The sequence below is a fragment of the Sceloporus undulatus genome, chromosome 1 (genome assembly GCF_019175285.1).
Source record: "Sceloporus undulatus isolate JIND9_A2432 ecotype Alabama chromosome 1, SceUnd_v1.1, whole genome shotgun sequence".
NCBI lineage: Eukaryota > Metazoa > Chordata > Lepidosauria > Squamata > Phrynosomatidae > Sceloporus > Sceloporus undulatus.
Genome location: NC_056522.1, coordinates 38,485,322 through 38,497,968, shown reverse-complemented (window position 1 = coordinate 38,497,968; position 12,647 = coordinate 38,485,322). Strand labels below are relative to the sequence as shown.

The window sequence follows — 12,647 nt, the reverse complement described above, 5'->3', positions numbered from 1 at the left end:
CAAAGTGATTAAACAAGCACTCTTAATATGTTAATTTATAATTTTAATTACAGCAATCTTGCATATATAGTCATTAGTGAATACTAATATAAATATTTTTCTACCTTTTTATTCATAATGCATAAACCAATCATCCCCTTCTTTCCTGACAGGTGCCTTTTTCATAATACAATCTTTGTTCATAGTTATGAATGCATTTTGTTCATTCCTGTCTTGAATAATCCCTCATTAAGCCATTCACTTTCTGTTCCATGTTAAGAAGGGAAAATTGTCATGCAAATGTGACATTTTGCATTGTGTGTGTGTTCACAGATATATACATATACCCATATACTGTACATACATACTACACAATGCATGTAGTGTCATAGTTAACACTCTGCTTATGTGCACACACATTACGGTAGCGCTGTGTCCAACACTTTTGCTTGCTGTTTGCTGTCCTTCAATTAGACTCCCTTCTTTGAATTTAATTTTATTTGTTGTTAAGCTACTGACTTGACGTATGGACTCATGAATTTGAGGCTGCTGCCAAGAACTAGACGTGGTGGGGTTTGGAGGGTGGGGAGAAAAATCAAAGCCTCTTCAGGAAGCTAGAGAGGCAAAGCTAAAATGAATCAACTTCACCTTTGACCGAAACTCTTGACTAGCATTGCAGTCTTGTGATGATTTTGCTTGGTTAATTATCCAATTATTTATTTCAAGAAAATAGGCACTGTGTTACAATTAGAGACGTGAAACATAATCTGAGAAATTTGGAAATGACAGATGACTTAAATAGCTCCCGAGATAGACAGTATCTGCTCAGTATCTTCTCTTGCCAAGTGCTCTCCAGCTACAGATTGGGTGCTCTTTGTTACACCACTGTAAGAGCCAAAACTTATTTGTTTGTTCTCCCCAAAGGACATATTTCACTCCTCGGGAAATTGCACAGATTATTCTGTTGCCAGTATGTCAAATTTGCATGGTCTTTAGGCTGAGTTTAAGTTGTATTTCTCTTGATTAAAAGCTTTTGGTTCAAAGCAATACTTTTTAATTGCCTAATGATATAAGTCAGTTCTTAGGAAAGAGCTATGCATTTAGGAGTTCATTTGCAATATAACTGAAAAATTCATTGCATGGCAGTAAAACAATTTACTGTTAATTACAAGGAGAAGAATTTGCTGTACCATGCTCACAGATTGCCATGAATCATGCAGAACTCCTAGAGATTTATAACAGATGTGTAAGTGGGATGAATTAGCAGGGTTTAATAACAGAGACACAAATCATGCAGACTTCAAGGAGCTTTAATTGATATACTAGAATGTGACGGGCATGAATCACTCAGCCATTCAACAGCACTGTAACATATGGTCAGCTCAATATGCTGCATCTTAAATCGGTTGGTGAGTCGTTGGTTGTCCCATATGGTGGAAGCAATATATTTTTCAGGATTTTTTTTTTAAAAAAATACCATTACATTGATTTTTAAAAAGAAATATGATCCTATATGTTCATAATAAAGTGAACCCTTAAAACTTGTTATGCTTATTTGAGGCATATTTTATGTAAAGAATCTGAACACAGATTTTCTAAAAGGAATGAAAGTTGATTCAGGATGTACTATTTTAAATAGATAATGAGTAGCTATAATCTTACAGGGTATAGATATGCCAGCAGGATATACCATTGTCTAATCTTTGCCCAGATATGGTGCCTATTCTTGTAAATGTCCCAAGACTGTAAGTTAAGTTGATATTTCTCCATTATCCACCAATTCCCCATCAGTCTTGAATCCTGATCTGTTCTAGCACAACATTAACAACATGATGGGGACAGCAGAAAAAGACAAACTTTTTGTATACTTCATATGTGTTTTTATGTGTATTTGTTTTAATTTCTGAGAGCCTTCTTAACTTAAGTCTCAGACTAAGGGAGGAAGGTGGTATATAAAGTTGTTGTTATGTATTTTCACATTGATTATGACTTATAGTGATGCAAATGTAGGGTTTTCTTGGCAATATTTATTTAAAGAAAGTTAGCAATTGCCTTCCTTTTAGGCTGAGAGTGTGTGACTCACCCAGAATCACACAGCAGATTTCCGTGGCTGAGTGTGAGTGCAAATCCTGGTCTCCCAGAGTCCTCCTCCAGCATTAAGCCACCACATCATGTTGGCTCTCTATAGCACATTTTAAAGAAATACATTGGAAACCCTGTGGTGCACATGTCACTGTATCCTATCAGGCAGTTTGTTGTTGTTGTTGTATGCCTTCGAGTCATTTCTGACTTATGGCAACCCTAAGGCGAATCTATTATGAGGTTTTCTTGGCAATTTCTTCAGAGGGGTTTGCCATTGCCATTCTCTGAGGTAGAGGGAATGAGACTTGCCCAAAGTATTTACAGCCAAATTCTCCCACATAATCACTGCTCAACTATTTCTTTGTCTTGATCTCATCACACATTTTGTACAACGGTGATCCTAACCTCATCACAAGGTTATCTGAAGCTGAATACAAAAATGGAACACTTTGCTTTGGTAAATTCTTTGGAATTAATAAGCTTCCAGTTGAAATCTATGGACAAATTGTACATTTGCTCAGAATTACCCCAATTACACCTTTGCTTAGAAACTAGAAAGAAGTACCTGCATTTCATAGAGATGAAAAAGATCAGTAAAGGTTTTATAGCTGTGATGCAAATGCATTTTTATTAGTCTTATAACTTGACGTACTATAGGAAAGCTTTAGCAGCTGCATCAGTAAACCTGACAGATTTGTGAAAAGAATACCCTTTCCTTAGAAGCATGGTTGCCAGAATTTAATGTCAACAATTAAAATTTATTTTGATCCTCACCTAGTGTTTATTACAGTTTGTATACACAACAGACCTTACTAATACAGAGATGCACTATTAGATGGAATTACCATCTGTTCACAGTGAAATCCTGGCATCTGTCTTAGCTTCTAAAACTAAAATGATATCGTTTCAACAAACAAAGTTAACTGCTCCTTACTTACCAACAATTATATTTTTCTTTTATGCAGGCAGATGTGTGTGTGTGTGAGTGTGAGTGAAAACATACACACACACACAAGCTGTTTTTTAAAAAATATATATTGTGACCTATGTAGCAACAGCTACACCACCTATATCTTTAACATACAATTGTATGGACCATCTGTTTTGTTGCCCTCTGCTACACAATGGTGAACAGGAGCCATAGGTGTTTAAAATAATATTCTATCTTTGTAATATGTCAAATATACATAATCTAGCAAGAAGTGTTTGCAAGAAAAATACCCCTCTTCATAATTAAAATATGCAAAACATAGCTCAGTGTGCTAAACGGCAGACTGCTATGACAGATGTATTTTAAGACACTATGACAAAATTTAAATAGGTACAATTATAGTTTATTCCTTTGACAGAGCTGCTACAGGTACCACAGTGACACCTTTAGGAAATATATACAGGTTGAGTATTCCTTATCTGAAATGCTTGGGACTAGAAGTATTTTGGATTTCCCCCCCCCCCAGATTTTCAAATATTTGCATATACATAATCAGACAGCTTGGAAATGGGATCCAAATCTAAAAATGAAATTGATTTATGTTTTATATACACATAGACTAAAACTAATTTTATGCACAATACTTTTAATTGTGAACCATCAGAAATCAAAGATGTCACTATCTCAGCCACCTATGCGGGCAATCTGTGGTAGTCTTCGATTTTTAGAGTATTACAGATTTCCAGATAAGGGATACTTACCATAGTATACATCCAATATACAATATGGTGACATGGAGACCAGTACTGTAGATTTATTATCTAAATCTTTTCAGTTTAAATTGTTAAAGTGCCACTTTCAGTACCAATTCTTCACTCCATATGTCAATACCCAAGAATTCTGAATCATCATGGTAGTTAAGATATTGGTTATTGAAAGATTGGGCTTCTATTCCATATATCACAAAATAATAAAATGTGTCATGCTAGTGTTTAATGCGTGTACACAGTGCATTAACTGTAACTGTAGTACATTTATTTGTGCTAAGGCAGACTTGAAAATGATTTCAAAATCAATAATTTCCTGTCAGAAAAGCAAGTGTTACAATGCATTTAAGTAGTTAATTGCACAAGCCCAATAAAAGCTTCAAATTTGGGTAACAAAGATGCTATGATTACAGAGTGGGCAACTTCTGTTAATTAAGGAATTATGCTGAAGGAAGATGCAATTGTTTTCAAAAAAGGGTAGCTGTTCTTTTCAGAACTAATGAATTTTGGTATCTTCTGCATTATAACTCTGTGCTGAACCAGAGGACTCAACCTCCACACTTGTATTTAAAATGCTGACATCGACTGAATTGCTCCAAAGGTGAAGTTCCGATTGTAAAGCCATGTTTTCTTTTGAAACCTGTGCATTAATACTGCATTTCATTAGTGTACTGCACTACTTATGCAGAGAAGGCTTGTGACCTCACACTGCATTACTTCAATTTCAACACAGTAAATTTCAAACATAGCAGTATGATACTAATTAGATTGTGAAGTCATAAATGATGTCCAAGCAGGAATTTACAATGCATAGCACGGTTGGTGAGTTTTTGTCTCCCATCATTCCCTTTGCCAAAAGTAATATTTTATCATGTTGTAGGAAAAGTAATAGCAAGATGCTACAGGTTAATGTGAGAAAGCAAGAGACATGCTAATGGTCTTATATGCAAAACTCTTTAAGGATACATTATTAATTTATTATAAATGAAGATCTTTGCAGTGAACTCTTAGCACAACACTCTGAAGTAATTTGCAAGATCCATATTTTAGGTCATATAATTTCTCCAAATGAATTTTTTTTACCCTATTATCTTGGGGGGGGGGGGGAACTGTCCTTGAGATAGATAGAGAGAGAGAGAGAGAGAGAGAGAGAGAGATCATACTTTTAGTTTTTATACTATTGCATAGTCACATAGATTTGCAAATTAATGTTTGCTAGGGATAAACATTGTTTTCAGATTATATTATAGTTGCAATACTTGTAGAAAAAATGGCTGTTCAGAGGTAAACTCCACAGTACGTATAGAACAGAGCAGCCTGGCTGCACAGAAAATCTCACCAAGATGAAAGGATATATGCTATTAATAAGGATTTAAAGGTCATTTCATGAACCATGCAAATAGCCAGGTACCGCTGATATATATTACTATAATTTCTGAGGCATTTAGCAATTGTTTTACCCTAGATGTGAAAAACCTTTCTTTATCTCTGCAATCCCCTCCCTTTCTCTGAAGAACTAGTGACATAAAGCCCATTATTGTTTCTGTGCCTTCAAGTAGTTTCCAGCTTATGATGACCCTAAGGCAAACTTATCATAGAGTTTTCCTGGCAAGATTTGTTTGCAAGGGGTTTGCTTTTGCCTTCCTTCAAGGCTGAGGGAGTGTGACTTATCCAAGGTCAGCCAGTGGGTTTCCATAGCTGAGCAGGGATTCGAACCCTGGTCTCCAGAGTCATAGCACAATGCTCAAACTAATTGATACAGATTTCTTCAGTGTCACTACAGTATGCATATGAAAACCCAAGGCTTATTGCTACATCACTCTTTTCCCCCTCTTCTTTTTCTATAAATAGCACCAAGACAGCTAATTGCCCCCTACGCGGAAGGAGTAAACAGCACAGTAATAAAGATAAGTTGGAATGAACCTAAAGAACTGAATGGGCCTTTCCCAATCTATCAGCTGGAGAGAATGGATACCTCTTTAACAAGCTCAAATGTAACTGTAACAAAAGGAATACGTTTCCCAGGAAATGGCTATTACAAATTTCCAAGTTCCACTCTGCCTGCAAATACATATTTTACAGGTAAGGCGATCACATTGATAGTGTTTGCTTCAAAATGTTTTGTTATTTTGAGTATGATATTTAGGCTTCTTATAGACTAGGCTTTTCCATTAGAACAACACTTTTTTATTCCGCATGTTTTTACAATGCTTCCACATGACACCACTGTTAACCCATTGCATTGCAATATTTTAACTAATCTTCCTGTGTTTTTTGAGACCTAATTTGTGGCTACTTGTAATAAAATGCAAGTGCTTGTCCAGTGTGGTTAGGCAAGAGCTGTTACGCCTTCAGGGCTCCCATTTCTTTTAACTGAACAAATTGGTTTTTCAAGTTCAGCTCCTGTGAGATGAGTGATTAATAGCCTCTGTTTTGCCCCCTGAATATATTTGTCAACTTGTCCCAATGTGAGTTTCTGTTTTATTTGTGCAGGATAGGGATATGCAGGATAGGGATGGTAAATTTTGATTTTTCCAATGGATATCGGACACAGGTTTTCATCCCATAGGTTTGAGGCACTTGGGAATTTCTTGTCCTGTAGTGATAGAAAACTGTGGAGCTTTTCTGCAAAAGCTGTGCAACTTAGATTCATAGAATCATAGAATTGTAGAGTTGGAAGAGACCACAAAACTTGCTAAGGAGACAGGTTTTCCAGAAGCTCCATTTTTTTTCAGTGTGGAAAATGAAAATTGTGCACATTTCATCATATACATTGCAATACATTCAGACCAGTATAGACTGCAGTATATGTGGTGGAAGAAAAACAACAAAAGTTCCTGCAACTTGTAGGAACTTTTGATATGACATTTTTCTTTTTGTGTAAATTTCTCAAGCGGTCAACATTAGTCAGATTTTACAAATTTCCAGTCTGTTCTTAGCAGGAAAGGTAACGTTTAATTACTGACTTCTGCTTCCCCCCCCCCTTTCAAATGTGGAATAGTGAAATACTGCTATTTTAAAAGCAAAATGAGTGATGGGAAATGACCAAAAAAGAGGGGGGGGGAGAGAAAAAGAGAAGCTATAAGCCACTGATAAAGTAACCCAGATCAAGTGGAAAGTTTTAAAAAGGAAGATGAAAGGGCAACCAGGAGGTTTTCAGTTAGCATTAGAAAGATCCTAGCTGAACAGACGTTGTGCCTATTATCTCCATGTAACCCTTAGAGTTATTCCTCTCTTTATATAAGGCACTTTAGTATGTCCATCCCACCATCCACACCCAGTAGTTCAGGGAGACTGGTGTAACAGAAATGGATCAGGCTTCTCACTCTAAAAGGAGTATTCCAACACCTATGCTTTCTTTTCTTTTCATTTATCCTTATTGCCAAGGATATGTCCCTCAATGAACTATTAGCTGGCCTCAGTGAAGAAAGAATTGAGCTCTTCCTTCATCCCCCCCCCCTTTTTTTTTTTTGGCTAGAATTCTAGCCTTGCACTTAAAATGAATTCACTGTTTCTTATTGAACAAGACATTTTCTTTCTTCCTTCTCCCTAATCCCAAGAAGCCTAAAGATAGGGTGAGAGGGGAGCTGAAAACCCTTTTAAAAAGAGTGATCTAGCACAACAAAGTGAATTGTGCTGCTTTGTGAACAAAACATCTTAAGATATTTTCAAATGTGCACAACAGGGATTTAACTCTACAAATATGCTGAGCTGACCCTGACCAGGGAGCATTACTGTGATAAATCCCTCACACCCTCTAAAATGGGAGCATTTTTTGTTAAGGCATGGGCACCTTTTCCCCCCCTTTATCTGCATCATAGATTTGTTTTTTGTATCTTTCTTTTTTTCATTGAGAAGTACAGATTTATTTAGACCTTTGTAGAAATTCCCCATGTCCCCATTTAAGAATCAGTTTTCAAATATATCATTTGGAAGACCTGCTACAAAGGATATCATGGACACCGGAAAAAAACAAACAGTGTACATTCATCTAAATCTTGTGGGAATTCAGACTTTACAGTAGAATTCAGATTCATTCAGCAGTAGTATACTGAAAATAAGAATGAAAAGATATAGTAGATATGAGAAGGGTCAAATCTTTCAGGAGATCCTGAACAATGTATGCTCTTGGGTAGGGCCTTTCCACCAGTAGACTACAGCAGACTTTCATCACAGCGGTGCTCCAAGCTATTTAAATGCCCTATGATTCCACTCCAATATTACATTAAGTGCACTTTGGAAAATTAAGATGGCAACTGGACCCAGGCTGCATCTACACTACAGAATTAGTACAATTTGACGCTGATTCAGCTGCCATGACTCAGTGCTATGGACCCCTTCGGTTTGCAGTTTTGTCAGATATTTAGCTTTCTCTGTCAGAGAGCTCTGGTGCCACAACAAACTACAAATCCTAGAATTCCATAGGATTCAGCCCTGGCAGTTAAGGCAGTTGTCAAATTGCCTTAATTTTGCAATGAGGCAGCAGTCCCAGTTGCAGCATTGGCAGAGATATTTTTTTAAAGGGCGGGCTTTCCTGTTGTCAGTGTTGGCTCTGATGAGATGCTGTGGCTTTAACAGCATGCCAGGGTTACCAGATGCTGGTGTTAACCCTGGTGTTGCAGTAGTAGAAAACTAGGCTCTCAAATAATTGGTCACAACTGTGCTTTCAGCAAGCACAGCTAATATCTGTTTACTTTATGTAGCAATACACAAAACAGGGTGACTCTAGCTAAACAGTAGGTTTGGGCAACATTCTGTAATTTTTGATGCCGTTCAAATGTAGTGAAATGAAGTGGCCTGTTAAGTTAACTATTGTAACTTATTTTTAAAAGTCTGACTATGTTCAGTCTTTAAAGCCATGGCTTTATATGAATACAGCTAGATTCAGTTTGAAGGTGTATGTTAGGCAATCCAGCATATTACCATTGGTGGGGGGCTTTGGCTCTGTCCATGTTACTTAAGATCTTCACCCTCTAAGATAATTATGTGTTCAGATTTCCCTTGTGTATGTCCAGTGCATTACAATGTCTCTTCTATATAATTATAAAAGATGTAGTTGCAGTTCTATACTCCATCTCTGGGAGAAATCCCAGTGAACCGGTATTTATGCAGATCCTGTGAGAGAGGCGTCCGAAGCGTCCGTGGCCCCAGTTATACTGGATCACTTTGAGTTTGTTAGTACCGATGAAGTGGACAAGATCCTTCGAAGCGTTAGGAAGACGACGTGCTCTCTTGATCCCTGTCCCTCATGGTTGGCAGCTCAGGGGGGGTGATGTGGTGTTGACTATGTTGCACCGCATCGTTAATACATCTCTAAGAGAGGGTCAGTTTCCATCTAATCTGAAAGTAGCAGTGGTTAAACCCTTGCTTAAGAAACCCTCCTTAGACCCCCTGATTCACAACAACTATCGGCCCATCTCGCTGCTACCTTTTTTGGGGAAGGTGATCGAGAAAGCAGTCGCCTTCCAGCTTCAATCGATCTTGGATGACACCGATTTTCTGGACCCATTTCAAACTGGCTTCCGGGCGGGCTATGGAGTTGAGGCTGCCATGGTCGCCTTAGTTGATGACCTCCGTCTGAGCATGGACAGGGGAAGCGTGTCCCTGTTAGTGCTCCTCGACATCTCAGCGGCTTTCGATACCATCGACCATGGTATCCTTCTGGAACGCCTGGGAGAGTTGGGTATCGGGGGCACTGCTTTGCAGTGGTTCCGGTCCTACCTCTCGGGTAGATTCCAGATGGTGGAGCTGGGGGACTGTCGCTCCGATAAGAGGGCACTTACATCCGGTGTCCCTCAGGGAGCGATTTTATCCCCTATGCTTTTTAACATCTACATGAAACCGCTGGGAGAGATCATCCGGAGACACGGGGCGCGGTGTTATCAGTATGCTGATGACACCCAAATAATTTTCTCTGTGTCTCCGACTGATGCAGTAACTAAGGATGGCATCTCTCCTCTAAATGCCTGTCTGGAGTCGGTAATGGGCTGGATGAGGAAAAACAAACTCAGTGTGAATCCAGGGAAAACGGAAGTACTGGCGATTGGTTCCCCGGTCCCGGGTGGTGAAATTTGTCATCCGGTCCTGAACGGGGTCACGCTCCCCTTGAAGGACTCGGTGCGCAGTCTGGGGGTACTCCTTGACTCGTCGCTCCAGCTGACTTCGCAGGTGGATGCGGCGGTTAGGAGTGCTTGTTATCAGCTTCGGCTGATACGCCAGCTGCGCCCCTACCTAGACCGTCGGAACCTTGAAACTGTTGTACATGCTTTGGTAACCTCTCGATTGGATTTCTGCAATGCGCTCTACATGGGGCAACCCTTGTACCAAACCCGGAAGCTACAGTTGGTGCAGAACATGGCAGCCAGATTGGTCACTGGTAGTTCCAGGACAGACCATATAACTCCTATCTTAAAAGATCTTCACTGGCTGCCTGTTCGCTTCCGAGCTCAATACAAGGTGTTGGTTTTGACCTATAAAGCCCTAAATGGCTTGGGCCCAGGGTACTTAGAGGACCGCCTCTCCCCATACAATCCGCCCCGCACTCTCAGATCATCTGGGACAAATCTGTTAGAGGTCCCTAAGTTTCATCTGGCAAGGACCTCTCAGAGGGCTTTTACTGCTGTTGCCCCGTCACTGTGGAATGAGCTTCCCACAGAGCTCCGCTCCTCTGCATCACTAGTTTCTTTCAAGAAACAATTAAAAACATACTTATTTCAGCTGGCTTTTTCACTTTAGCTAATGGTGTCTTTGTGTTCTGCCCCTTGCTTTCTGTGTTCCCTGTTTTTTGACCCCACATTTTGTAACATTTTGTAATATTGTCGTTTTATTTAGCCCCTGATGAATGTGATATGTTCCATTTTCTGTTTTGTTTCATGTTTACTCCCTGTTATATCCCCTAGTAATGTTTTTAAATTTTATATATTGATGTTTTAATTGTAATTTTGTAAGCCGCTTTGATCACTTTCGTGGAAAAGCGGGATAGAAATAAAGATTATTATTATTATTATTATTTAACTCAGTGGGGCCTACTTCTGAACAGACAGGCATAGGATAACAATATAAAATATCATACTCCAATGTATTTTGACTTTTTTAATGTTTGCTTTCTGCATTGCTTACAAGATGTAGTTTTTCTTATCCACACCGTGTGGTTTTGTAGAGGACAGTCATGATTGAACTAACAAGTAGCATATTGAACAAACAAGTAAGGCAAGACATTCATTGATTCCAATTGTCTGTCATGAATATCACCAGGAAACGTTCCTATGAACATTATCAGAGCATGTTTCATCCCATAATTGATCTTTTTGAAAGATCAAATTAATATCTTGTCTAACTATGATGAGCCTTATCAATTGAGTGATTGCCAATGTTAAAAAAGTGGGATTAAAATTTGTTGTCCTTATTAGATGTAAGTGCTTTTGGCCTAAAATCAATCATGTCATGTACCTGACAATGCTACTTTTGTCAAAACAATCAGTCAGCATTTAGCTATTGCAGTATTATGCTTTACATATTTACGTATGAAAAATTAATATGATCAATTTTATGAGGCTTATTTTTCTATACATAAATCTGTAAAGTTGCAAAAGCAAGTGTTCATATATGAGTGATATCTAATATATGTATATATTTTATGTTATGGAAATTTATACATAACCTAAATTTGAACAGTTGTTTGCTTCTCCCACAAACATGCATAGATGGGCTACATTTCAAAAACAACAACAGGTCATTCTTGAAATGATCTCACTTGTGTCACCAATAAAATATTACTAATTCCACCTCCCACCCTAAAAAAATAACAGTTTAATTGCTTTCAAAATCTCCTAGAAGTTGCTCACAAAATTTCTTAACAGTGGTCTTCCCCATTAAACTCGATATGCTTCATATTTCATTTTGGGTAAGCAACAAATGAGCTGAACCATCCTGAAAAACATTGATAGATATATCAAATTTCCTTTGTCTTCCCTCAAAAATGCTTAGGCTGTTTTACATGAAGTTAAGAAGCACACTCCCAAATACTCTCCTTTAGGCAAAATGTCAGTGAAAACATTGTGATCGGGAGCCAGAACAGAGTAGTGGTTTGAGTGTTGGACTACAACACTGGAAACCAAGGCCTGAATGAATCCCTGCCCAGCCATGGAAACCCACTGGGTGACTATGGGTAAGTCACACTGTCTCAGCCTCATAGGAAGTCAATGGCAAATCTCTGAACAAATCTTGCCAAGAAAACTCTGTGATAGGTTAACATTAGGGTCACCATAGGTCAGAAACTATTTTGAAAGAGCTCAACAACAACAACAATAACAACAAATTGTCTCTTATGCTCTGAATCTTTGATGTCCTAATTTTCCATTTCCTATTGAAACTGTAGGGTGATGTAGACAACAGTCTAAAATTGTTACTGTTGTTGTTGTGTGTGTCTAAGTCATTTTTTTTATTTATGGCGATCCTAAGGCAAATATTTCATAGGGTTTTCTTGGCAAGTTTCTTCAGAGGTGGTTTGCCACTGCCATCTGCTGAGGCTGAGACAGTATGACTTGTCTAAGGTCACCCAGTGGTTTTTTATGCTCAAGTGGGGAATCAAATCCTGATCTCCAATCACAGTACAATGCTCAACCCACTACACCACACTGGCCCTCTAGTCTACAATAAGTAGCTTCTTTAAAAAAACAGCATAATTAGCCTTCTGAAAATAATAGTCTCTAAACTCTTGAGTGACGTGGGATCATTTTATTTTCATTTTATTCTTGCATTCTTTTCCCACCACTGTATTTTCCTTTCTGATGTGTTCAAGAGGAATTTGTATGCAATGTGACCCTTGATCCATAATGTACAATGACAAATTTATTGTAACTTTAGATATTGATGCAAAGCAAAGAAAC

At 38.3% G+C, this 12,647-nt stretch overlaps 1 protein-coding gene across 1 annotated transcript in view; it reads left to right on the top strand.

The window, feature by feature from the left end:
* Positions 1 to 12,647, top strand: part of USH2A (usherin) — a 665,459-nt gene that overhangs the window by 178,312 nt on the left and 474,500 nt on the right. The window contains 1 exon segment of the mRNA XM_042475774.1: positions 5,611 to 5,841. Coding sequence (XP_042331708.1) covers positions 5,611 to 5,841 — 231 coding nt within the window.